Source organism: Carassius gibelio, chromosome A18 (assembly GCF_023724105.1).
Source record: "Carassius gibelio isolate Cgi1373 ecotype wild population from Czech Republic chromosome A18, carGib1.2-hapl.c, whole genome shotgun sequence".
Taxonomy (NCBI): Eukaryota; Metazoa; Chordata; class Actinopteri; order Cypriniformes; family Cyprinidae; genus Carassius; species Carassius gibelio.
Window position 1 is genome coordinate 8795335 of NC_068388.1, and position 27794 is coordinate 8823128.

The 27794-nt window shown below is 37.9% G+C and overlaps 2 protein-coding genes across 4 annotated transcripts; one reads left to right on the plus strand and one right to left on the minus strand.

The window, feature by feature from the left end:
- Nucleotides 1-180: 180 nt before the first annotated feature.
- LOC127934686 (copine-2-like) lies at nucleotides 181-19841 on the plus strand. Its single transcript, XM_052532221.1, has 16 exons — nucleotides 181-709; nucleotides 4074-4276; nucleotides 5431-5610; nucleotides 5782-5856; nucleotides 5943-6014; nucleotides 6104-6187; nucleotides 6323-6412; nucleotides 6888-6986; nucleotides 7860-7943; nucleotides 8348-8407; nucleotides 10603-10736; nucleotides 10849-10903; nucleotides 11723-11774; nucleotides 11855-11988; nucleotides 18532-18768; nucleotides 19351-19841. Exons 2-16 carry the CDS (start codon nucleotides 4103-4105, stop codon nucleotides 19456-19458), a joined length of 1638 nt encoding a protein of 545 aa, XP_052388181.1. The 5' UTR covers nucleotides 181-709; nucleotides 4074-4102; the 3' UTR covers nucleotides 19459-19841.
- Nucleotides 19842-20286: 445 nt separating this feature from the next.
- LOC127934645 (PSME3-interacting protein) lies at nucleotides 20287-27229 on the minus strand. 3 transcript variants are annotated; one of them, XR_008147867.1, is made up of 9 exons: nucleotides 27148-27229; nucleotides 25735-25800; nucleotides 25525-25647; nucleotides 25305-25403; nucleotides 24638-24760; nucleotides 22373-22508; nucleotides 22171-22244; nucleotides 20801-21125; nucleotides 20287-20640 (listed from the first exon to the last, which is right to left on the minus strand). XR_008147867.1 is itself a non-coding variant. In XM_052532161.1 (9 exons), exons 3-9 carry the CDS (start codon nucleotides 25637-25639, stop codon nucleotides 20636-20638), a joined length of 705 nt encoding a protein of 234 aa, XP_052388121.1. In that variant the 5' UTR covers nucleotides 25640-25647; nucleotides 25735-25800; nucleotides 27148-27228; the 3' UTR covers nucleotides 20287-20635. The 3 variants fall into 3 exon arrangements, 2 of the variants coding, with proteins under 2 accessions (XP_052388121.1, XP_052388120.1); XM_052532161.1 differs by having other exon boundaries at nucleotides 20973-21125; nucleotides 27148-27228; XM_052532160.1 differs by having other exon boundaries at nucleotides 20287-21125.
- Between the last annotated feature and the right edge of the window lie 565 nt (nucleotides 27230-27794).

Genomic DNA, 27794 nt, shown 5'->3' on the forward strand with positions numbered 1-27794 from the left:
AAGGACGTGGACCGCTGTTCTCTTCAATGTTTCCTCAGGAAATACTGTTCATCTGAATTAAATCACAAATTCCTGTCACTATGATGACACGATGTACGACATAATCAAGAAGAAACAAAAAACATTATCCGTCCGTACGCCCAGTTTATAGCCAGTGATGACAATGAAGAGCACATACATTCAAAGACTGTCAAAGATCCCCCTACAAATGGTCTGTGACTCTTTTTAATCAAAATTGATTAAATTAGATGTAATGAAACAGTAGACAATACATACGTTTGATTTAATGATCTTTCAAATATTTCCCAGTTATTTCAGAACAATGCGCGTGCGTTCAAAATACACCAAGATACGACAGACACAAATATATAAAACACAAGTGTGTTACTTTAATTCCTTTTCCTCATGGCTTTCTTTTTACTCTCTTTCTGATGGAGGCATGTAGCTCAGAAGAGACGGACTCATGATAATGACAGATGTGAACTCGGGCGGAGTTCAGAGCTGTGAAAACTAACTGCACGCGCTTTAACCAGAGCGAAGCTCTTTCTTCTTAGAAGGCGTTTACCTTCTGATATATCATACATTGGAACCTTTTTTGCTGGATAATCCAAACAACTTTACGCAGAGTTGCTGCCACCAGCACTAGAAATAACAACGACACAAGACGCTGAAGAAAAGTAGGCTGTGTATCGCACGAGAGCTTCGAGAGGTGAGTTATTATTGAGTTATACAGTGACTTCATCGAGTAATCATTCCCATTCACAAACATGCAGGGTTTGTTACATGTTAACCTCTGAAAGGAAGTAACATGAACATAAACAGTTCCGTTGTTTAAGATTTAGAAAACAACAACCTGACAAAAAAAAGCTTAAAACAATACTGCGTTAACCAAAGCATCTCATCTGAGCGTCTTTAGATAATTGCGTTATATAATCGTGTCTAAGATGACAAAAATGAGAAATCTCTTATAAATACAGTTACCATACGTGCCAAGTTCCTAGAAATGCCATTTAACGTCATAATTTTTGAATTAAGGTAAAAAGGATCCAAGAAGTCGCCCAGTTGACCTGAATTCACTTCAAAACATACCTGTTTTAGAAACATTTATACATTTATCTACAAAATATCAATTGAATGAATCAAAAACTGTCAAGTGGTGTAACTTTACTTGCATCTTGAGGACATGATTATGTATTTGTATTTTTAAAACGCTAATCATATTTTAAAACAAACATATTTGGCTTTGTCTTCGACCTATGTTAGCTTTTTTTAAATTATTATTCGTTTTTCAAAGTGTTTTTTTTTATTATACAGCATAGATATTTTTATTATTATTTTATAAAAAAAAAATTATGTAACTTTTAAACCAAAAATTTACAAAATATATGAGAGATATGTGCAAGCTTTTCTTTGTATGATTGCATCTTTAATGTCATTTTGAATAACTTAATGGATCAAGGCAAAAGGAGCGCCACCTCATTCCACTTCACTGACCCAATTTCTATTTATTTTTTTTATTTATTTTTTTTGCAGTGGGAGAATTTTTAACTGCAGGTAGACTGCCACAACCTCCATTCATACTGTTTTACAGTTAGCCATTCTAAACTTTTTTCAACACATTTTTTTAATGTCTCAACACCTTATTGTAGTCAACCGGATGTTGTCGCTTTGTACTATTTAAGTGAAGTGAATATGGTTTGACACTTGAGCAAAAAGGTGATGCTTAAACTGCAGCACTAAGTCACAGATGCTTGAATAATTGTCTTTGAGCACATAATGTTGACCTTTTCAAAAATGCATTTTCTTGATTTTCTTGAAGTGGAGCTAACCCGTAGTGTTAATGAACAAATTAAATGTGAATTGACATCAGATACTTCAGATTTCCCCTTTGCTGCTAGTTTGCACACTATTGTAACATGAATTCACTTACAATGAAGGCTATGTGGCAAAGTAGAAGTGAAGCTCTTTATATACATATACATATATATATATATATATATATATATATATATATATATATATATATTTCTATAAATTATTCCATAGATTTTTTTAGCATTGGGCCTACTGTGCAAAAATAAACTTGGGTCCATGTGATGAACTATATTTTTCCATTTAAAGAGTTCTTTGTAAATAATTGTTAATTTTTTTTTTTTTTTTTTTTTGTGCATTCTGTGTGAAACTTATTGCATTTACTTAACGGAACTATGACTACAATCTGCATTGTTGTTGTTGTTTTTTTATTCTTTTTTTTTGCTTTTGCTTTAGCAAAGGTTAATAAAATCATAACAGTATACTTCGCATTTGATTACAGCCCTTTTCCACTCCTTGATGTCTAGCTGTGTGCTATCTGGCACTGAACCTTGGAGATAAGTACTGAAGTCAAGGGTTGAGTTGATGAGCACTTAGGTTAAGTCATCTTGGATACATGTTGCCATTTTGACCTCAAATGGGAGGGATAAGACATTATTCCCAGACAGCAATGATTAAACTAGGAAGCAAGGTTAGGTGGAGGATTTCTCATTTGTGGACTATCATTTTGGCATTGCATGAATTGAACGTGTGCTATGGGTGTATGCTTTCTTGAGTGAGATTTAAGCACACACTGTTGAGATTGTATATCCCGTTTTCCATGACATCACAGTCATTTGCAATGTGTCATTATTCTGGGAATAGTTACCAACATAGGTCAGTTTTTGTCTCATTTCCTAATAGATCAGAAAATTTTTCTGTTGTTTATAATTCATTTTATTTATTTTTTGGCCTTAATTTTCTCAAAATCAAACTTTGAGTTTACAGTAAGGATTTTGCAATATAAATGCATGGGGTACAGTTTTATAGGGTTTAAACGCTGAGATATCAGTCTAAAAAAAATAAAATAAAAAATGTAATTCCTCTGTCAAAATCTGTGTATTATTGAAGTTTAAATCTCAATTTTTACAGTACTTTTAGAGTTTTAAGGCCTTGTGATGTTATGGTGACAAAATAAAAATGAATATAACTTTACACAGGAAAGGTTAGTAAGCAATCTTTACACTAAAATCATATTTATATATATTATTAGTTATTGTGTCTACATGTGTGGAACAGTATTATAATTTACTTACTTTTAATTTACTTCCATTATACAGTAAGTAACCCAGATAGTTTTTTTTATGTTGACAAGCTGACATCAGTACCACTGGAAATTATGCACAGTTCTTAAATGAATTGATTCAGACTGACTTCCTCTAGTTAACACGATAAGTTGTATTGCTAACATTGATGTACTGCGATTCTATGTAACGTGATTGTGAAGTCACTTTCTATCATGCTTTGTCTATGGTGGTGGTCACAGCCTAATTGTTGTTTGTGACATTAACACAGAAAGAGATGGTGGTACATCAGTATCTAAGCAACAAGAGCCCTCGCTGTATTCCCCTTGTCCTGGAGTGATGGTCGTGTTTTGTGTGTGTATGCGGGCACTGATGTGTGTGCAAATCACAGGGTGTTTTCATGTTTAGTGATTTTGAGGAGTTGGTTACCAGGGGACCATGAACCCAAGCATCACAGTCCCAGACGAGTTATTTTTGTGAGAAAAGGTCAAACAATTATGTGTATTTCATTTCTTTACAGTGTTATATGTTGGTAATTTAGAAATGTGCGTATCAAATATGAAACAATAGGTTTTATAGGGTTGCTGGGATATTGCTGTCTAAAAGAATTGGACATTAAGATATACAGTGGGGTACAAAAGTCTGGTGAAAATGATTAAATTGTGCATCAAATTATAGTAGCATAATAACAGTTTGAGTGAAATTTTTACTTGATAATTGTTTAACCTTGCGTGAAGACCAGACCTTTTATATTTAAAGCAATTTGTGCATATTTGAGTGTCTTAGAAATAGTGCACTTATAATCATATTTAATTAAAGAAAATATTAAAATACTTAATTTTTATGTCCTAGTACGTCTTTGTTTTAAAATGTTCTGCTTATTTCAGGTTTAAATTAGTTTCTGTTTTTACTGAGTGAATATTACTTTGCAAAGGAGTATTTAAGAAGTAATACTGAGAAGAGTATTGTTGCCCCCAGGGTGTGGGAGAGGAGGTACTCCCATCTCCATGGCCTATACTCTGGCCTCAGGCCCCGAAGCGGGTCCTGCCATTGGGGCCCAGCACTGCATCACAAAGGTAGAGCTCTCTGTCTGTGGCTCCAACCTTCTGGACCGTGACGTGGCATCCAAGTCTGACCCCTTCTGTGTTCTTTTACACGATGTGGACGGCAACTGGGTGGAGGTAAGAAGTGATAAAAAGTGTTCACTTTCCACTTTACCTTCACAGATCAGTGGAGTTATTGTGGATAACAGGGTCGCCTTTAATAAAATCTGATGCTAGTTAGAGATAGAATGGAGAAAGCAGACTGACATGTAAATATGAAAGAAAGAAGATGGAATTGGGCAGAGATCTCTTTGGGGACAAAAGCAAAAGCTGGAAGCTGAAATAGCTGGCATGTAGGATGCAAAATCTGAGGGAAACAGGTTTTAATCTCTTTGTACACTGAAAAAAAAATGAACCTGTGTCTGTAGAGTCTCTATGGGACTGTGCCCTCAGCGGTCCACTCATCACAGGCCAGTGCTGCTGGTCAGTAGGACAAGCCGGCACATGAAATCACTCTTCCACAGCGCACTGTAACCATGGAAACACCAAAGGACAAACAAAGGAATGTGTCTGTAGTATAAAAATACATCTTAGAACATGATGCGTTTAAGAATTAAGCTAACATTAAATGAATAGATTTATATACGGATAAATAATAAACCAAGATTCTGCCTAAGCTCTCTTTCATGTTCTCATGATCTATTCACCATTTATGATGTGTAGTGATTGTATGTAAAAATAGACTCATTGTCATCTCATCTATTTTTTGTTTTTGTATATAAAGATTATACCGTTACTACAATATACTATAACACTGTTGTGCTGCCTTTAAATGTATGATGGCTTGAGGTTTATTTTATACAATAATGAGATAATGAGTAAATAAAACAAAAACCAATAGAAATTATTACAAAAATAATTACCAAAAACTTCAACTAGAACTTTTTTTATTAAATAGTGTTACAATGCCAAACAAATAATTGTATTACTAAAAATATAATTTATTCTTATTCAAAAAATATTTTAAGATTTATTTACTTTTTGATTGATTTCAGGATGAGATCTGATCTTACCTGGCCAGATCTGACCTGAGAATATTGGTAAATTAATGGATCAACCTAATTTACTGGGCTATCATTAAATTTTAGCATTTTTTGTTTACAGTTTATTTGCCAAACTTAAATTAGGCGAATATCCCCATCTTTGTTTTACACTACTGAAAGAGTAGTGCAATGCAAGTTTATGTAGTAAATCCTGATAATCACATGTCCTCTGCTTTTATCTCGTTTCAGTTGGCTCGAACAGAGACTGCTGTGAACAACCTGAATCCAGTATTCGGTGTGAAATTCCAAGTAGATTACCACTTTGAGGAGGTCCAGAAGCTCAAGTTTGCCATGTTTGATGAGGACAAATGCAGCAGCCAGCTTGATGAACACGACTTTCTGGGCGAGTTCACCTGCACACTGGGAGTGGTACGGTAGCACTTTCATATTTTCCATGCTTCCAGATCAATCTGCTATATGCTGTTTCACATCACTGTCATTAGATAAGTAATTAACGTAAGCTTTTATGCTCTTAGGATAAATTAGCTTTCTGTATCGCCTCTGCTTGTGCATTTTATCAGGCCATCTGTTTTGTTTTAGATTGTGTCAAATAAGAAGCTACATCGACCACTGATTCTGGCTAATGGCAAGCCAGCAGGGAAGGGGGCTATCACAGTAAGACGGCACATAATACACTATAACAGACATATGCTTTAATGGAGTTTGTACTAGAGCATCATGAAATGCTCCATTTGGTCTAGATAACAGCCCAGGAGTTATCAGACAACAGAATAATCACCCTAACCATGTGTGGGAGGAAGCTGGATAAAAAGGTGAGTTAAGAGGTTGTGAAAACCATTCAAGCACTTTAAAAAGCGCTCCGGGATAGAGGATGATGCTTTTGTTTGTGGCTGTTTTTCAGGACTTCTTTGGTAAATCAGATCCCTATTTAGAATTCCACAAACAAGGGGATGATGGGAAATGGATGATGGTTCACAGAACAGAGGTTGCTGATATTTTTGTTTAGAAACACTTTCGTTCTTATAGTTTTATCATTTGTTAAGCTTGTGTTTCAGGCTGTATTCATCTATTTAATGAAGGCAAGGAAGAGAATAATAAGCGTTTGTGTGTTTGACTTCAGGTCATCAAGAACACTCTGGATCCTGTATGGAAGCCTTTCACGGTGCCTCTAATCTCACTTTGTAATGGAGATGTGGACAGAAACATCAAGGTGTGCATTTATATTGTATGTCTTTATTTAGTCTTATAGTCTATGTGTGTGAAGATTCCCAGTAGAATTTTGTCTGGGGCATTTAATGTAACATGTAATATGAAGATGAAAACATATTCCCGATTAGTTTCAATTAAACTAATTATTTGTAGCTTTACCAATTAGATTATTATTTTAACTGAAAAAAACTAGTTGTGTTTGGCACAAAGCATGCATTTTCACTACCATTTAAAGGAAGGTTTTTAATAAAGATATGAACGCTTTATTGAACAAGAAAGCATTTTTTAAAACTATATATTTGGTCCAGATTCATGCTCTTTCATGCTAAACAAAAACTGTATCCCATCTTACAAATATTCAAAGAACTACTAAGTAGTTATGTGTTTGATTTTGATTTTGACAAATTTGATCAGCATCAGTTTCCTTTAACATGGTCATACGTGTCACAACTCACAGTAAACGTGTGATGTCACAGGTGCTGTGCTACGATTACGACAACGACGGAGGCCATGACTTCATCGGCGAGTTTCAGACCACCGTGAACAAGATGAGCGAAGCACAGAACGGAGTGGAGGTGGGCTTGCCTTCAATTAACACTGTAGAGATTCATCATTTCCAGAATGTAGGAACAAAATGCGTGAAGTAAAGCTTGGCTCGCACTAATGCACGCCACTTTTGCGCCAGAATACTATGTGAGTACTAGCTAAGCTTCATTATCTGGCATAATGAAGCTGAGAATTAGTGAGTGAGAGAGGGAGAGACAGAGAGAAAAAGAGAAAAGAGGTGGGAGGGAGAAACAGAGAGAGTAACTGGCTCTTTTGAGATGCAAATCGTTCTTATTTTACCGCTGCCTTGTTTACCAGAACAAGCATTGTGTTTGGCCAGTCACACTTAGGCATAACATGTGTTAATGTTCTCCTGGAGAAAGAGGTAGTGTATTAATAAACGCCCTTTTACTCCATTCAGGTACTGACATTCTTTTGCACAGCCTTAGCTAGGAGATATGATGTATTTTGTGCCATGTTGTGAACGAATCAAGCTCCCACAGTGATTGTCACCCCTCTGTGTTCACATTTCACTCGAATGCTCACACTAGAATTCACAGATGATGCTGATGCTTGAATTAACATTTCAGAATAGACAATGTGGCAGTATAGTAGCCTTAAAATAATGTTTTCATTGGTTAAAATAAAGAAAGCTGATTAGTTAGTAGATTTATTATATTAGCAGAATTGCAGCTACTAATATCAAGAGACCAGGATAAAATATGAATAAATCACAGCAAAGGATAATGCAGATATTCAAGATTGCTGAAATAAAATTATTATTATTAATTATAAACACTAATATTTTACATAATGTAATATTGCTTGAAATGTAAATAGAATTGTTATTTTAAAATAGAATTAATTAAAGTGGACAATAACACAGTGCTCTCTGTTCACAGGTTGAGTTTGAATGCATTAATCCCAAAAAACAGAAGAAAAAGAGCTACAAAAACTCTGGGGTCATTATAATGAAGTCATGCAAGGTAAGGAAAGAAAATGGTGACATTCGCTGTTCACAGGTAGCAAAAATGCAGTTTTAAATACATTCTGCTTGCACATTAAAGCACTCCGGCTTATTTAATTAAGGCATTTAACTGTGGCTTCGCTGTAAGGACAGATTAGTTTAATAGTGCTAAATCCCCTTTAAATAACATGTATTAATATCGGCACAAAACACCTGTCACTCTTGCACCATCACCATTTAATCACCTCTATTGATGGATTCAGGCATCAAAACAGAACATGATTCAGTAATTCTCCCTAAATCTCCTTTTGAACTCACTTTAACAACCAGTTTGCAACCTTTAGCTGGAGGGAATGTGAAAGGGTGGTGACATGATCTGGATATGTGAATATTGAAGGTTTTGCTGTGTTGTTTCTTTGTTAGATTACGAGAGACTACTCCTTCCTGGACTACATTCTGGGCGGCTGTCAGCTCATGTTTACTGTGAGTATGATAACGTCACCACTGGAATTGTTTTGTTTTGTTTGTCAGTGATTTGAGGGGAGTGGGGTTCATGCAAAACCATCATTTGAATGCAGATGATATTTAAGATATACTCTGCCACTGAGAACGATTTTAGCTCAAAACCACAATGGCACAATGCTAAACTGTCAGATTTGAATGGTGGATTCGTTTGATGTTTTACGTGACTGAATTTTGCACAGATGATTGTTAAAATCAAATTGGTTGAATCCAGTACTCTAAAAGCTCTCCGTACACTGTCCAGTTGAGCAGGCTCTATATATGGTTCTTTTATGTGACTCAATTGCTTTCACCAGTGTGATTGGTAAGAAATTAAGTACAGAAAGTGAGTGAAATTCACAGGTTGCTATAGTTACAGTGTGCTGCAGTATAGAGGTCCATGTCTATCATTTGAAACTAAAGACAGAGAGACACAGGGATGTACAAGAGAGAGGGAGAGAAAACAAGAGAAGCCGTGTGAGCCTCTAAACAAAGGAAAGTGATTTCGATCTTGTTTGCATGACGGCACCTTCTGATGCATGCTTGTTGGTTGCTCTCACATACAGATTTCACCAATGCAGATTTTCTGTGTCAATTATTATTTTTTTTAAATAGTTTTTTATTAGTCAAAGGATTAGTTTATCTATAAAGAACATTTTATTCACTCTGATTTTGTTCTAAACCTGTTTGATATTCTGTATTTTGCTAAAAACACAAAAGGCTTTTCCATTTAGTTACAATAAATTGGGACAGGTCATTTTAAGCTTAAAAAAAGGAAGCCAGTGAATCATAAAAGTGTCCTAAAATTTGTCCATATGATCACGACTTTCTACTGAAGCCAGTTTTCAACCTACCAGTAAGCTGTTAACTGCTTAATAAATGATGTAAGAATCTTCATTGTGGGGTGAACTTTTCCTTTAAGGTTGACAATTGTTGAAAGTCTTTGTGAAGACACTGGAAACATCTGTCTCAAATTTCTTAAGCATGTGATTTCAACATAGATTCATGGTTTAGGTCATTTACTTTCACTTTCTTGCTTTCACCCCATCATTCCTAGAAGATCCAGTGTGCCGCAGCTGTGATCTCAGTTTCTCGGTCCTCGTGCAGCTTCAGTGCAGCTGTTTACCAAGCGCTCAAAGCATTTTTATAAAGCCAGTCGAGCTCAGGGTTCAACAAACTGATGAATGCAGTATTCAGAAGAGATGTTTTCTCTTGATATTGAAGATTGAGAAAGGGCTTATAGGATTTTACTCACCGTAGGAAAGGACATTAAAAAAAATTCTGGAGAGGAGAATTGGGCAAGGTCTGTTGGTTAGATTTATTAATTTCAAGGTAGAACCAAAATTTTAGTCTTCAGTTGTGTTATCTCATTTTAAGCTGTATTTCTTAAAGAAACAGTTCACCTAGAAATGACAATTCATTCATTTATGGTCTCATATTATATCTCCTTTTTTTGTTCAACAGAATATTGAAAGTTATATGAGTTTGAAAGGAGGCTGAGTAAATGATGACAGAATTTTAATTTATAGCTGAACCCTTTCTTTAATACAGTGTGAAGGGTGCATTGTATATTCCATGACTGCATATTTATCTACTGCAAGACAGTCTCTTAAAGAAACAGTTGTTACAACCACACCAGAGTAAATATAGTAGACATCACTTCGGTTTATACTCATGCGCTAAACTTCACAGCTTGGTCACCCAGAGGCCATGACAGGCAATGTGTGGACGACTACAGTAAAGGGCACCCTCATTCTGTCACCTCCTATTCCCCTCGTCCTATCATTTCCACCCTCTTTCCTTTCTTTTCCCACCAATAATCTGTTTTCATCCTCGGGGGGAACGATCATCCGGTGTTTAGGTGTTCTCTAGCGAGTGTGAAGGTTAGACACAGGGTCCTATTGGTAAACATGTTTTGTTGTAAGCATGCAGTTGGAGAACATGTCTCCTGGATCTTGACTGCCATAGGACAGAACTATCAGATCTCATATGAGCAGATTTGACGGTTCTGCCTCCCTGGTGTTAACAACATCGCCTTTAGCTATGAGCTTTGATGCCTCACTAACTGAGTAAAAAGCTTATGAAATGCATTGTACTAACAGCTGCTTTTTGTTTTTTATACACCAGTCCAGTTGGCATGCATTAGCGGATTACATTGTGAATGTGTGTTTCTCTAGGTTGGCATCGATTTCACAGCGTCCAATGGCAACCCTAGGGAGACGTCGTCTCTGCATTATATCAACCCAATGGGCAGCAACGAATATCTGTCCGCCATCTGGGCTGTAGGCCAGATCATCCAAGACTATGACACGTATGTAACAGTGTTTAAAAAAAAAAGCACACAATTTAAAGGTCTACATATGGGCACAAAAGCAGTGTCTGGTAAATTCACACTCCTTCTTATTCACACTTCATGTCCACAGGGACAAAATGTTTCCTGCACTTGGATTTGGGGCTCAACTCCCACCTGACTGGAAGGTGAGAAAAAAGTGTCCATAACTGTGTGTGCATTTGTTTTTAAAATGTATTTTTGTATGTTTATTTTTGTGCATCTCATATTAGTTGTCCTGTGAAATAATCAGAATTGTATGCAAAAGGCTGCTAAAGCTTTCGGAAGTGTGAAATGGAAACGAGAATTTGAAGTGCAAGACAGAGAAGAGGCAGATAAAGAAATTAATAATACTCACATATCCCAATGATTATGCAACTGCCATCCCATCTGCGTTGCCATGGCACTGGAGTGAATACAAGGAAGTCTGAGGGGGGATTTCACACGGAAAGAATTGCACCCGCTGATTGCGCCATTTCTTTGTATGCATTGCGTTTCTTTTAGCACTTATCTAATCAACTTGTTATGCCCAGTTATGGTGATCTTCTCTATCATTTGATGATTAACTGCTGCCATGATCAATATAAATTGTACACAAACATATTAAATTATATCTGCACAACATGAAACATGGCCAGAACAATAGCACTTTTGGAGTTTTGTGAATAAAACGTCTCTGTGCAATAAGTAATGGCAGTGACTTATATATGATATATACATTACCATTCAATAGTTTAGGGTCAGGGTGATTTTTTTTAAAAGAAGTTAATACTATTATTTAGCAAGGATGCATTAAATGGAGCAAAGGTGACCATAAAAAAAAACATTTATGATGTCACAAAGGATTTCTTTTTTAAATGAACCTATAAATCAAATAAACCTGGAAAAAATGTATCACAGTTTCTAGAAAAAAATGTTGTTGTTTGTTTTTTTTAGCTTCTGATTTTTTTTTACTCTTTATATTCCAGGTATCCCATGAGTTTGCCATCAACTTTAACCCCACCAACCCTTTCTGCTCAGGTGAGGCTCAAAAACATGTTCTGTAGCACCCACAGATTGAGTTTAGTTAGTATCTGTGATGGTGTTTTATGTGCATGCAGGTGTGGAAGGGATCGTTCAAGCTTACTCCAACTGCCTGCCTCACATCCGCTTCTATGGACCAACCAACTTCTCCCCCATTATCAATCACGTGGCCCGCTTCGCTACCCAGGCCCTCCAACAGGACACTGCTGCAGTAAGTGCCTGAACATTCAAGAGGATCAGAGGTTGTCGTGAGGAAAATTAGAAAGGGAGTCTAATTGGTTAATGTAGTCTTATGCTAGGAACAATCCAATGCTTGGGATAGTAAGCCAAACCTGTTTTGGAAGTACATTAAGCTTGTTCAGATTGTATGATAGCTTGTACATTGATAAATTGATGGATTTAGCAGATCACTTTCTGAAACGCTTGCCATCTGTTGGCCATGTCAGTCTCACATGTGAAGCTAAAGCACTCTGGAAGTCCCTCTGGATGAGAGCATCTGCTAAATGTTTTAAAAGCAAAGGCACATTACTGACTCTTACTACCCTCCTTTCACTATTTAGCAGTTTTTAACAGTTAGTGGACACTCATTAAATGGATGGAAAAGCTCGTCCTGAAGTTTCAGACTGATGTGTGTGTGTCCCAGCACAATACCGGACAGCAAGCCTCCATTTAAAAGCCTTAGTAGTCTTATTGCATCCCATTACGTTTGTCAGCTTGGTCTGTAAGACTATAAGGAAAGACTGGAGTGGATCCAGACACCATTTGCACAAATCTCTCCGCTGAGAGAGGAACAGTATTACTCTGTGTTCCCCTCAGACACTGAATGGAAACTGTAAAAGCTCCTTGGTTTCCTAGATAAGTGCAACATTTAAGCGAGGCACTGACCAGGGCTCACTCTTTTCCATGATAGCACAATGTGTCTGTGCTTCGTCAGGCAGGGTGTTCCTGCAGCTTTCCACTTGTGAAGTTTAGCTCACTCTGTTAACTTCCTGTGAGCATGTGCAAAATTTGCTTTAAAAAAAACTCTCCCTCTCAGCTGTGGCTCTGTAAGTGCCTCTTGGCTGTAGCTGATTCTGAGATAGCGATTTTTAACGAATTGCAAACCTAATCAACTGTAGACTGATTTCTTTCTTTGATTTCTTTTTTTGTGAAATGTTTTAAATGAACATACAATGAAATAAAGGGTGCAGTCAAGTTCAAAGTTCAAGTCAAGTTCAAAACATGAATCATAGAAGTACCTTAAAAATCTATATCACTTATGTGCTATCGTTTTTGATGCCATAGTAGCTTTGTGGGAGGATCACAAATTTGGAAATGCAAACCTTCCATCTCAGCACTGACATGTGAGTCAGATGGACTTTATGGTATGGTATGTTTTATGCACTTTCAGGAGTTTGCCAGCCTCTGGTCATCTTTCACTTTCATTACACTACCGTTCAAAAGTTTGGATTCAGATAAAAAATAAATACAAATCAGCCCCAAACCTTTGAACAGTGTTAAAAAAAGTGCCTAGGTTGTACAAAAGAAAACAATTTAGAAAATAATAACAGAATATTCCATTTTGAGTCAACTAGAACTATTGGTTTCCACCTGAATAGTTTCCAATGGGGAGTTGGATCATGGTGCCATCTTTAGATTACATATTTTTCTGCATTTGTATTCACAGAGTGTTGCATATATGCATATGGAAGAGAAGTCAGTTATCAGTTTTGCTGGTGTTGTGTGAGTAGGATGGGTGTGCCTGTGTGGTTGTTTGCTTTTGTAATAAACAACAGGACTGACCCTGGCTCAGCAGAGCCTAATTGCTCCATAAGCCACTCACAAAATGTGCCTCCGGTTGTTAGTTCAAAGTCTACTAAGGGGCTTTGAACAGCACAGTGCGCACAATTTCTCCTGCTCTTATTATCAGCCCAGTGGAAATAACCATTAGAATCCCTTTTCAGTCATAGCTATTTATAGAAGTTGATTCAGCAAACAAATGTCCTCTCTTTCCCCCCAGTTGTTCTTGGGTTTTAATGAGGCTTGACCCTCGGGTCTGTTATGTTTACAGGCCAGCAGCACGGCCATCTTCAGAGAAAGATAAGGGAGCGATGCTTTCTTGTTGTTGCGAGGGAACAAGCCTACATAGAATGTCAGTGCAGTCATCAAACCGACAACTGGCAAGACTTTAATTCTTATAGAATTTAAATCTTATAAAAATATGTTGCTATGGATAAAAAAAGCATTAAATGGATTTGGCGAAAATGTAGGCCTTAATTGGCATTGAATTACATCATTACATTTTATACGTCATTCAAATTTTTCAGATGGTTTATATTAAAAGAAAAATAATATTACATAATTAACATGAAATAATATTAGTTTATTTTAAATGTAGCTTTCATGATAATAACTATTTAATTTGCTGTTGCGGGTTACATTGGGGTTGTGGATACAGCAAAAACCGGAAGCTAACAATCAATAAAAATTTTACCTGTTATATTGTGTTTTATCAACATCTACACCTACCCCAATCCTAAACCTATCCCTTACAATAATGGAAAAATAGTAATTATTGTTGTACAGTGAGAGAAATATTACGCTATATTGATGTAAGCATGCCCAGTAGTTTTCGCTGTATCCTTTCTAGCCTTAACCGTACATTGTGTGATACAAACGCAGAACCAGTTTGGTAATTGCCTCCGGCTGGTGTGAAATTACGTAACGCCGGATGTTTGGACAGCCGCAGACTGGAACATAGAGGAGTAAATCTTAAAGCAGAGAATGTACATTTTGTAAAGTCTAAAAAGAAATTGGGAAGTGCAGTTGAGCAGTTTCAGCTAGAATGATTTTGATTACATTGACGCGCTGCCAAGATGGTGACGGCTGGTTCCGCCCACTTTGGGCTTCAAAGATGCTCTTTAGAAATCTACTGGAGACGTCACGGACACTAAGTCAATGTTTTCATACAGTCTATGGGCGCACCACACTGTCTTTTTTTTGGTTGACTTTTTTTTAATCAAGAAAAGAGCAGTGCATGTTGCTAGGCAACCACTGAATCAGCTGTCCTGTCAGTCTAATCTAGGATTAAATCAGGAGCACTCTGAAATCTTTGGTTTGAAGTTAAGTAAACTGTCATATTAGCAGAAACTTAAAAAAGAATACAGCTCAAGGTAACCCGCGACAGCCAGCACAAGTTTCTCCTCCATCATTGCAGTCTCTGGACGTCCCAAGCAACTGGAAACTTCCCTCACCACAACAGAGGGCCTGCCTCTCCATTCATTCGATTGGACAATGGAAAAGAAAAAGGCGAATGACGATGGGCGTTTTTCTGCTCACAGTTAATTTTTTTTTCAACTTCAGGCGCTGATGTTATTTTTCTAATTTGAGCTTGGAATGAATTAAGACCTGCAGTATTGAATTAAGCGGAGTGCAGTACTGAACTCACACTTCATAACTAAACACGCCTGGCCTGGAAGGAAAACTTAATAGTTAGTTATTATTTAACCTCCTTTAGGAGAGCCCAGAGCGCTTTCTATCCCTAATTGCACCCTGTCACCTTTAAAAGATACAAATGGGTAGTGAAGAGAGAGATAGAGAAAAATAGAGCCTTAATGCAGTAGATGAAGGAATATAATGCAGCGAGCTTGTAGTGACTGAATGGCCGAGAGGTCACGGGGGATATTTTATTATTTATACAGACCATTTGAAGCTGAAGAAGAAACTCAGAAACCCAGAGAAAGGTTTTCAAATGAAGAAATGTCATTTCATAATCATAAGAGCTGCATTATGGGTGTGTAAATTCAGTCCTAGAACACTTGCCGAGGTAATCAATCAGTTGTATGTGTCTGTAAATATTCAGTTTAGCGGTGTATGTGTTTCTGCTCTGGATAATGAGACGCTAATGAGCCTGCGCCTCAAAAGCCCAGACATCAGAGGCCACAGCAGGGAAGATGTCATACACAGTCCACTGTTAGTGATGCTAGGCAGGTACCATAAGAAACCCAGCAGCTAGCAGATACTAACTGCATTTAAGCCTGTCCAAACAATGTCTGTGTAAAGGTTAGGGAGTCCAGATGAATTAGGGTGGTTCGTCAACATTCTTTCTGCTGTGTCTTGTGGGTTTTCGGTTTGTTTTATTTTGGTAACTTGGATGGTAAGTGATAAGACAGCTTGTGTGACTTCGTCATGTGCTGAGTGTGTATATTTAGGAAGGTTAACACTGTGGTTACAGGAAGTGTTGCCTACAGTGTCTCAGCAATACAGTATGGTGGTTAGGGCAGGGGGCACGGCCTTGTTCCTTGTTCTGTTACGCATGACTGTACTGTTCATTTGGTCATAATACACATAAGGGAAGAGGGCACGGCCTTGGATTGCATCTATTTCTTTTCCAGATAACAGATGTCCACTGTTAATGTTTCCTTCTTGATAACACTTTTCAGAAATCTCCACCATGATGCTAGTGTGCTCTGGGTCATTGCTATATGGTTGCTAATGTGTTCTGGGCGGTTGCTAGGGCATTGATATGCAGTTGCTAGGGTGTTCTGAGTGTTTAAGTCACTTCATTGTAAGTCGCTTTGGATAAAAGCGTCTACAGAATGACTAAATGTAAATGTGTTTACTGGCCTAAGTCAAAAGAATTTCTGATATTCTGATCTCTATGTCTTGGGTACCCCCTTATTATACACTACTATTCAAAAGATTAGTTTTTTTTTTTTTTTTAAGAAATTAATACTTTTATTCTGTGACATATTCAACTGATTAAAAGTGACAGTGACAAATCTATTTCAGATAAAAGCTGTTCTTTTGAACTTTCTATTCAAAGAATTACATTTGTACTGTGATCAGTTTGTACGAAAATATTAAGCAGCACAAATGTTTTTGAAATTGTTCCTAATGTTTGACCACCAAATCAGGAAATTATGTTTTAATATTTAAAAAATGTTATCATGTTTTTTGAAAATTCAGTTTTGCAATCATAGGAATAAATTCTATTTTATAATATATTAAATTATAAAACATTTATTATAAATTGTAAAAACATTTCAAAATATTATTGATTTTACTGTACTTTATTATATTAGATAAATGCAGCCTTGGTAAGCATAAGATACTTTTTTCCAAAACTTTAAAATAATCTTATCAACTCCAAACCTTTTAACAGTGACGTAATTGTAAGATTTTTTTTGCTATTATTATAGCCCACCAGGTAAAGTTTTTTTTTTACATCCAATTTTTTTTAAAAAAGTGGTTGTTATGGTTTTCCAATTTGTTTCTATAAGTGAAACGTCAAAAGAGCCCACCCTACGAGATTATAGTATTATAATGCCTAGACTTTAATCAAGTCCTTCATTTAATAAAAGTCTGTTGGATTTTGACTGTTTAAGTGCTTGCATAAGTATACAACACTAATACGCTATAGACTGCATAAGTGATGAAATATATTTTTTATCTCCCCACATCTCACCACACTGTTTGCCTATTTAGGTCACATCACTAGCTAAATTTAAGGCCAATTAGCTTTTGGACCAGCCTCTAAAGCCCCAGTTCTTGTTTCTTATTTCTGCTTTGGCAGATCCAACATACTTCTTTCCATTTTTACAGTAGGGCTGGACTCCTGGAGGAAGTATTAAAGTATGGTGTCCATGAATTAGGGCTGGAGAGACAAGCCATGCTAAGTGTTACTGTCAGAGAGGAGCTCCCACGGAGAGAAGGAGGAAGGGAAAGTGACAGCGTAAATCCCTCCACACATCTACTTCAGCTCCCCGTCTGTCTGTCTGTTGTGTGCGGGGGGAGGGCGGTGTGCAACATCAACATGTCTTATTTTCCTTCACTATGTCTTTGTATCTTGGGAAAACCATCGGATTTGGGGGCTAGATGAAATATCTGTCATTAGCAGCTCTTGCTAAATACTGTTGTTCATAATTAAGGGTTAGAGGATTTTCAAAACATCAATTCGTGGAACTTTTCTTTGTTGCTAAGTGATTAGATTCACGATTTTCACCAGGTGGATGCTAAAAAACTTTCCATTCAGCACAAACTCCATATTTAGGGCCTTGAACTTAGGGCTTGGTTAAGTAAACTCCCAAACACTACAGCAACCACATAGCAATGCCTTAGCAACCCATTAGCAACCATTTAGAACACCCTAGCATCTACCTCAAATGCCTTAGCATCCGCATAGCAGCACACTAGCAACTACCACAAGCAGCTTAGAAACGCCCTAGCAACCTCCAAAAACACCATACAAAGCATAACAACTATCACAAATATCTTAGCAACAGCATTGCAACAACTTAGAAACAAGCCCAAACACCTCAGCAATGCCTTAGCAACCACCCACCACACGATAGCATTGTAGACTCCATTTCTAACACCATAGCAACATCTTATAAAATCTTAGCTATGTCCTAGCTGCCGCCAGAACACTTTAGCAATGCCCTGGCAACCATCTGGAATACCCTTGCAATAGAAAAGCAATTACCCCAAATGCTTTAATACCTGCATTGCAACCACCCAGAGTACCCTAAAATTGTTGACCCTAAGTCTAAGGACTAGAAGATCATGGAAATGGCTCTTCTGACTTGGGAAAGTAAACCCAAGACACATTCTAGCAACAGCATTTCTTAGCTTCTACTTTGTTAATTTGTGCGATTTAACAAGATGCTTTCAGGAAGTGCACCAAATTTAGTGCATGCCATGTTTGCACAGTTTAGAATGAGCGCCTGTAACCTTCCATAGACTCCTTGTATAGTTTCCTTTTCCTCTTTTGCAGCAATACTTCACGCTACTTATCATCACTGATGGTGTGATCAGCGACATGGATGAGACGCGTCATGCTGTAGTTCAAGCCGCCAAACTGCCCATGTCCATCATCATCATCGGGGTGGGCAACGCCGACTTCAGCGCCATGGAGTTTCTGGACGGAGACAGCAGCGCACTCAGATCCTACACGGGAGAGGAGGCGGTCCGAGACATCGTGCAATTTGTCCCATTCAGGGACTTTCGTAACGTGAGTGTTTCCCATCCTGATTTCCTCTCTTGATTCCACACTGCTTCACTTTTATAAGGATGTTGTCATAGGGTGCATGATGCAATGCTTTTAAAATGGTAATTTCAGTGCCAGGTCAAAAGGTCTTTCCCAAGCTGCATTCAATTCTCAATATTACGCAGATGAATTGACCCAGAGGCTTCAGCTTACGCATATAATCAATATTTCTGTTGCCACAGACCTCTGGATAGTTTCTTGTTGTTCTGAAGTAAATCCAATCCTGGATCACGTATGTAAACAGAATCTGCAGTAGGAGTGCGAGTGGGCGCTCTGTGGGCCATGTGATTTCCTCAACAGCAGGAGGGAACGGCCAGCACTCCCTCATTTGGGCTCCATTCAGAGGAAATTAAAATTCATTTAGCTTAGAGAGAATATGGAAGGAACCGGTGCCAACTTTCACCGCCACACAAGCGAACCTGTCTGCCATTTCTTCATTTTCATTACATGGAAGTGGATTTAACAATCTAACAAGTGGCCACTGCCAACGTGTGCTCAAATATGCATCCGCAATGATGCCGTTGCATGTGTTTGTTGTTCTCGCAGGTTCCGAAGGAAACTTTAGCCAAATCCGTATTGGCAGAGCTGCCGCAACAGGTCACACAGTATTTCAAGCAGAGGAACCTGTCGCCTAGCAACACAATGCCGGAATAAGCGCTGGAGGCCTGGGGTTCACACTGCATGTTGCCAAAACCTGCTAACTGTTTACAGACCACCCTTGACCAATTCCATGGACAAAGTGCATGTTTTTTTTTTCTGTACAGAAGTGTTTTTAGTAAATGTTTTTATTTATTGGTTTATGTATAGACAGTATACTGTATATGATGAATTATCAATCTAAAGGCAACAGCCGTTTGTGTGTCTGTCACAAAGTATTTAACAGTATTGCCGAATGTAACTTTATACTACTATTTTTTTGTGTTTTAAAAGAAGTGAAAGCTAAAGAGTACTTTATGTAGTGATTTGTATTCAGTGATAATTGTATGGTACCATGGTCAAGCTGGTGTTTTTGGAATAAAAACAACTTGATTGATTCATTTGGACTATATTTTCAATTTCTACAAACTGCAAATTGAACATTTTGCATCGTTGGGGTTTCAGTGGATGAGAGAATTTATAAATATATATTCATTTCGATTTTGAAGATTATTGAAAGTCCTGTGGTTTCAGAATGACACGAGGAATAAACAATTATAGAAATTTTATTTTTGGTCTTCCTATTAACAGTAGCCATTTAGGAATTTTTTTAGGTCACTGCAGCCATTTGAATATCTTATTTAACACCATAGAATATTAAACACTATTAATGCTGATTAACATAATTATTTATAGATATCATTCACAAAAATCTTTCAATTGAACATTCTGAAATCCTCCACTGAATTTTCGGTTTCACTCAGAAGCTTGCATTACAGAACTATAATGGGTTGCAAATGCTGTTTTACATTGATAGGAAATGATAAAAGAAAGAAGCAGCACAGATTCATGAGAAACACCTTTATTTTGCATTCTGTCACCACTGGTTATTTTCCAGTGAAATTGACTATCCTTTACACGACATGAAAATTCCAGCATTCAGCAGCACTGCAGCATTTTGTCTTAAAAATAAACGTCAAACAAACAAATGTAGAACTCAATCAAGGCATTTAAACTTGAAAGAAGCCCATGATATCTGCTTTGTCCTGTGATGGTGTCTGAGATCTGGACTAAATGATTCATGTCTTCTTGATCCACAGCTGTCAGTCAGTGTCCCCTTGGCCACTAGAGCTCTGCAGAAACCGCAAGGGTGGGTAGATGGGAAGGTGCGTCACCGGGTTAAGCTGCCAGGGGTTTAAACTGTATGGAACGTAATATGAGGAGGATGGGGGAAGTGTCACGTTTTGAGAGCACAAGACATCAACAACCACAATAGAAGTTAACATTACAGCCTTTAATAAACATCAAGCAAGTAAGCAAACAGATCTATCCAAAAGTGAACCACTGAAATAACGGATACCTAGTGTTAAATCGTTTTAGGTAGTGCACCGCTGAGAAGGCGAGGGGGCGGCGCCCAAGCCTTGGGCAGCACAGGTGAGGGAGAGAGTGATAGTGAGTGAGTGTGATCTGTCAGTGTGTCTATCTGAAGAGCCTGTGGCGCTTTATGGGAGAGCCAATCTCGTCCACGGTACCTTCGCTGTCGCTGCTGGACTCAGAGTCGCTGCTGCCCGAGTAAGCGCCGAGCCCTGGCAGGATGCCAACACATACAGCGGCGGCGGGCAGGTGGAGGACGCCTGAGCGAGGCACGCCCGCGCCAGGGGATTTGGGCTCGACCGCCTCCTGATCTGAGAACACAAAACAATCCATGCACATACAGCACACTGATGCATTTCACATCTAACCCGGCAGGTTAATACGGAAAGGTGAAGCAATTTCTAATGGTAAATATTCAACTACTTTTACATTGCATCTCGTTAAGTATAGGAATATGCCATGCTAAAACAAAATTTTATTTTTCATTGTAAAAAAATAAATAAAAAAGGGTAACACTTTAGTATAGGGTCCAGTTCACACTAATGACTAGTTGCTTATTAGCATGTCTATTATTAACATATTGGCTGTTTAAAAGTGCTTATAAAGTACATATAATGCATGACATCCATAATCCTACCCAATACCCTAAACTTAACAACTACCTTATAAACTATCAATAAGCAGCAAATAAGGAGTTAATTGATGCAAAAGTCATAGTTAATGGTTAGTTAATAGTGAGAATTGGACCCTTAAATAAAGTGTGACCAAAAAAAGTGTTGATAATGTACTTACAATTAATTTCTATGGGGAAACCATTGTACACTGCTGTTCGAAAGTGTGGGGTCAGTAAGATTTTTTCGGCGTCTATAGAAGCAGTCTCTTATGCTCAATTTACCGGTAATCCAAAATACAGTAAAAACAGTAATATTGTGAAATATTATTGCAATTTAAAATGACTTTTTCTATTTTAATTTATTCTAGTGATGTCAAAGCTTTTTGTTACAATGTAAGTCTTTACTGTCACTTTTGTTTACTGTCAATTTAATGCATCCTTGCTGAATAAAAGTATTAATTTATTAAAAATAACTGACCACAAACTAGTGTAGTGTACATATAACAGTGTTTTTTTTATTTTATTTTATTTTTTTACAGACTCCTAAAAACATTTTTTTTTTTAATTAGTTTCACGCTGGGATTCTTATGAACACTTCCCCATGTTTTGTTTATCAGCTATAATCTAATACATTTTAAAAGCAATTTAAATATTATGGCAAATAATTATATATCTAATAATGACCTGAAAATCACTTTACATAATTACATTATATAAAGCCAGCTTTTTACTACTTTTGTTACCTGTCTGACTGCCATTGCCGGCTACACACTCCTCTGTTTTCTGCTTTTTACTCCCCTCTGAGGTCTGAGACGAGCTGTACAAAGACAAAAATGAATAACAAATAATTATAAATGAAGATTATTAGGCATCAGGTTTCCGCAGGTTTAAATAGAGTATAATCATTTAAATGAACACATTAAGGTGTGTTTGTCCTCTTCGTACCTGCGTCGTTTGACTGCCCCAGCCAGCAGGTGGGCCTGAGACAGGTGACTGGTCCTGTTCTCTGAGGGTTTGGGTCCTGCCTTTTTCTCCGTCTCCTTCTTTTGGCTCTCATTGGTGGCCAGCTTCTGCAGAGCACTGTGAGGTTCATCGGTTAAGGAGAAATCACTGACCTACAATTAAACCGTGAGAAAACTTCTCAGCAACACATGACAACCTATGCTCCTGCGCTAAGTCACAAGACAAATTCAGTATTTCCTTTTATACCGTTTCTTTCTCATAAAACCTAAAATAACTTCTGGGAGGACTTAAAGTGCATGCAAACAGAGCTAAACCCACAGACAGAGGAGGAAGCTCAGATAAAGAGGGCCACCGCTCCTAAAAGTCAGTCACCACAGCAGCCACCAAAATCAAGCTTACTTCCTTGTGCTCACAGATGGCCTAAAAATGTGACACACTTACACACTTAATGTGCCCCAATTGTACTGAAACAGGTAAGACCAAATTGTCTTACTAGTTTGGTACAATTCAGTTCAATTAAGGCACATTACTGTATTATGCTGCAGATCACGGTTCTCAGCAGTGCTTTTAGATGCAGTTATCAAGCCCTGAGAAAGGTTTCAGTTGCCACGACAACGCATCCTCCAACCTTCTATCTACAGTCATACCTGATTATGAGAAGAGAAAGGCCACTGCTGATTACGTCAGACTTTCCATGATGAAAATTCAATTTTATGATATAGACAAAAGCACAGCGTTTGACTTTGATAGTTTAATGCAAGAAAACCATGCTAATGTAGTACAACCTGCTGACTTCATAGTTCACTGTATATGCTGTACACACTATATATGTATGTATATATATGTGTGTGTGTGTTCATACACAAGACATGCAATGATACTGATACAAAACATGATTTAATTCATCGAAAGATTCAGAAGACTAATTCAATCAATCTTTTTTGATTCATTCAGAGAAAAAGCTCAAAAGAGTTGTTTGTTCGGGAATCGTTGCATGTAGTGCTGTATGTTTGCGTGCATCCTCCAAGGGCAACTCGTCATTTTGGGCTACATCGTATCACACTCAACAAAGACCACAAACTCACAATCACAACTCAGGTAAAGACAGTTTATGTTTTTCCTATGGCGCTGGAGATTTGCTGCCGCGTTCCATTGCTGAACGTTGGAAACGAGAAACGATGCGTTCTGAAGGGGAGTCCGTGGGAAAATGAACGACTTTTAGAACGACATTACTACAGCACATGCTTATAATAAACAGAGCTAAAGCACTTTATCGTGTGTTGGTACTGAGTCTATAATAGTTACCCACCGTTTCTGGTGTGAACGGGCCTTAACGCCGCATTCCGCTACTTTTTCAGCTTTTTATAAATACATAAAAATGAATACATTCCTTATTAATTTAAACAATTATATACAGCATTTCAACTGTATAAAACTAATTTAAGTGAAATTGGTACGAATTCGTACGACCACACTTGTACAAATTCATACAATTTTTGCCAAATCGTACGTATTTTACGAGTTGCACAATTTGTATGAATTTGTACGAATGACCTACACCTAACCCCGCCCCTAAACCTAACCGACACAGGGGTTTAGGCAAATCTACCAATTCATATGCGTTTTACGAGGTGGCTAAGAATGCTGGACTCTGGGTGCGGGACTGTAGATGCAGCAGGCTCAGGCTCCGAGTCTGCAGCTTCATAATATTTCAAAAATGGCCAGCTGCAAAATAAACTGCTTGAAACTCAACACATTCAGACTGACTGTTTTCTAAACCTTTATGCCAGGGGGGTCAAACTCAATTCCTGGAGGGCCCAGGCACTGCAGAGTTTAGATTCAACCCTAATTAAACACACCTTATCCAACTAATCAAGTCCTTCAGGTTTATTTGAAAACTACATGGTGTGTGTGTTGGAACAAAACTCTGCAGGGCTCCCTAAGTTTGACACCCCTGCTCTAAGCCATTTTCCAAGACTGCATGAATTTCTGTTGAAGCAGCACTGCAACGTCAATGTGTCAGGTTCCTCTTGGGGCCGTCTTGTTTGAGAACATGTACACTAACAAGGTATAAGAACTCTTTACTTTACTTTTCACCAGCGATCACTGCGCTCGACAGCTGAAGCTTCCACCACCAGCTTAACGAAGGTGAAAGTGGAGACAAGCTCAGGCGGAAAGCAAAACTCGCTGTCAATTTTTAAGAGGCATGACAGTAATACCGTGTGCGCTTTAAGGTGCAAAAGGATATCCTGTATTCTTTTAACTCCTGAGCTTCCTCATCCCTTCTGTGTTTCTCTATTAGAGACTGCTTCTGTGAGACCTCATCAAGAAAGCTGGTCTCATCTTCATCCAGGCCTTTAACCATGTTCTCTGTGAAGGAACACAACAACAGCATTATAAAGTATCCATTAGTGGTTCTTTGCGAGGACACTCAAGAACCGCTAACAGAACCATGCATCATGAAAATAATATTTTCTTTCTCACTCAGTACGGGTTCTTCAACCACTAATGTTTGAATGTGACCACCATGCTTGCAGATCAATAGATGTGGCTCTAGGAATCGACGGCGACAGGAGCAGCAATGGTCGCTAGGGAGACCGAGAGTGGGTTTGTCACCAGGGATACAGAGACGAAGCCGAGATGCTAAGATCATGCCAGTCTCCCATCAGCACCCGCAAGAACAGACCTGCTCTTGATCTCCACCACTCCCATCTGTTCACACTCATAGGCACCCACCGACAAGCTCAAACACACTCATGTTTTTGCGCAAACGGTGACAGATAAACCCCAAAATGAGGTCACATTGACGGGAGAGACAAGCCCCCTGAGACCGTGTGATGCGTGTCATCCGAAAGATCTGTTTTTGATAAAAATAAAGGGATGAATATGGGAGAGAAGCAGCATGAGGGCTTACTGAATTTGAACTGCTCCTCATATTCTTCCTGTTTCTTGTCTTTCTGCTCTTGTAGCCGCTCATACAGAGATCGGGGGTCGTACTTCTCCTCGGGGGCCTCTGTGATTGAGTGAGAACGAACACAAGCAAAATTTGGCAAGTGCATCGGAGGAGAACTAATGTCTGTCATTAAGCCTGCTGTTAATTTGTGTGATCGGTGCAAATAAAGGGAAAGTTTCACCCTCCGGTTCATCTGGCTTGCGGACTTTCTCCCATTCCTCCTGCCTTTTTTTCCTCCTCTCGTCTAATTCAGACTCTGACACAAACTTTCGGCTGAGGTCCACACCATCTGCCATGGCAGAACCTACACAACACATGCATATTTTTATTATGTTATCAAGTGGTGATCACCACATACAAACAAAAATATTTTTAACCCATCAAAACTTACTTAGATGCTGTTTATGTAATCACGACAAACACTTTAGGTAGCTCATGAAGTCCTCTGCAGTAGATTCTGTTCAGAGATCGAGAATAAAAACGTGATAATAATAATAAAGAAAAAGAAAGAAACTGAAAGTAAGACTCAGAGGGTCAACATAGTCATCTTCATTAAAAATAGTGCTGTCTTTGATCTTGAAATGAGCTGATAATTAATAAAATGCAGCGTTTATCTTTTGATTTCGTTGACGTGAACCCGCGTTAAATTTAAACATAGATTTGAATATCAGATTTATATCCGTTTTGCGACGACACATTTATATGGCCAAGTGTAAATGGAAACGTTTTAACAAACCAAACAGATATCCGATCGGCGAAAACGCATGAAATGACCAGATGTAATCAGGCCCACAAACAACTTTAAGATCAAATAGTGAACAATGCATTTTCATAGAGAACTACACAAGCATCTAACTATTCATTTTAAACATGAAGCACAATATAATTTAAATTCCCAGTTCTGAGATATAATATAGTATATATATTATAGATCCAGCAGATCATTTTTGTCTTGAGCAATGGGAATGTTTTGGTAAGAGAACGTAAACACTGCCCCCTCGTGCTGGAATTAAACGGTGAAAGCAATAGATCCAGGTGTTGTGCCCAAATCTGACCCCCTGCCAAATTATTAACCCCTAGTGTTGGTGGGTTTAGGAGTAGGTTTGGGGGAGGGGTTAGGATTAGGGGTGGGATTAGGATTAGGCAATCAGGTAACGATTTGAACGAGGGGGTAGTAATTTGGAAGAGGGTCAAAATTGGAGACAACACCTGATACAAACTCACTTATTTTCTTACTTATAACCATTTAAGATGCATATTTGTTGAAAGCAAACACATATTTCTAAGTGTTTAGCAAACATAAAGCATCTACTCCATATAAATGGTGCTAGAAACACCCTGAGATGGCAAAATATATTAATAAAAAAGGCAGTCTAGCTCAATCCATAGTTTATAAGCATTTTCACTGTCACTGTGAAATGTGGATGATAAAAACATACCATCAAATAGTATTGTGGTGAAAAAATAAATAAAATAAAGACAGATGTAAGCCTAATGCAATAAGGATGAGACTCGACACGGTTATTTTATTTTGAATAAATGCAAGAAATCCTGCTATACTACTATGCAACGGACAGCAAGGCAGCTTCAGTGCTGATATTGAGCTCAAGTAGTGCGTGCAAGGCTTTGATCGCACTCACTGGATCAGAAATCAGCGGTATTTATACAGCGATTGGTTTAATACACATTATATAATCTTAAAGCCGGTTTGGTTCATATGTTAGACAAATAATGATCGAAGTGAAAAGAAAAGGAACGAGGAATAAATCATTATTTCAAGAAGGTAATGCGCTCGGATATTTACCTAATCCGGTTTGTGTCCCTGTAAAAGGATCCCCCTAAGCAACAAGCTGCTAAAGACGTAGTTCCCACGCACGCACTACTGACTTATGGGAAATGTAGTTTTCATGGGAAAGTTTTTTCTTCTTCAAAGTTTCAACTCATTTATTTATGGGTAAAAATTTAAATGAGCGGACAATAATAATCAAATGTACTTTAAATTAGCTGTTAATTTTATGTAATTTCAGTGTGCTGTCAGTTACATAAGCCAGTTAGTTATTTAAAAATATATATTTCCAGATGACTAATATAGTCAAGAAAAGCAAACGGATTTGTGCTTGTAGATGTTGTAGCATTTATTTGTGTTGAACCCGATGAATAAATTTCAACATATCTGAAATTCCTCAAGTTTAAATTTTTATCTCTAAAATAAACATTCGCTACTTAGACACACACAGGAAAGCAAAAAAGTCTGACAAATATAGTATTTACCACTTGCATATTTGGAATTTGTTTACACAGCCCTCTCTTCAGCAGAATTTGGTTTGTTTTACTGGTTGCTGGGAGGGGTTGGGTCCAGCATCATGTGCTAGACAGAAATATGCGACAACGAATCGTTCTTTTGAATCACATGTTTTTTTAATGAACCGACTGAACCGGTTCCCAAAAACA

Excerpts from the sequence above, each read along its gene's own strand:
- LOC127934686 (XM_052532221.1), top strand. The coding sequence starts at position 4,103 with ATGGCCTATACTCTGGCCTCAGGCCCCGAAGCGGGTCCTGCCATTGGG. Across the intron at positions 5,857-5,942 it reads CAGGGAAGGGGGCTATCACA|ATAACAGCCCAGGAGTTATC; the intron begins GTAAGACGGCAC and ends CATTTGGTCTAG. Across the intron at positions 8,408-10,602 it reads GCTGTCAGCTCATGTTTACT|GTTGGCATCGATTTCACAGC; the intron begins GTGAGTATGATA and ends GTGTTTCTCTAG.
- LOC127934645 (XM_052532160.1), bottom strand. The coding sequence starts at position 25,639 with ATGGCAGATGGTGTGGACCTCAGCCGAAAGTTTGTGTCAGAGTCTGAA. Across the intron at positions 22,509-24,637 it reads GGAGTTAAAAGAATACAGGA|GTGCTCTGCAGAAGCTGGCC; the intron begins TATCCTTTTGCA and ends ATGAACCTCACA. Across the intron at positions 22,245-22,372 it reads GGGGCAGTCAAACGACGCAG|CTCGTCTCAGACCTCAGAGG; the intron begins GTACGAAGAGGA and ends GTCTTTGTACAG.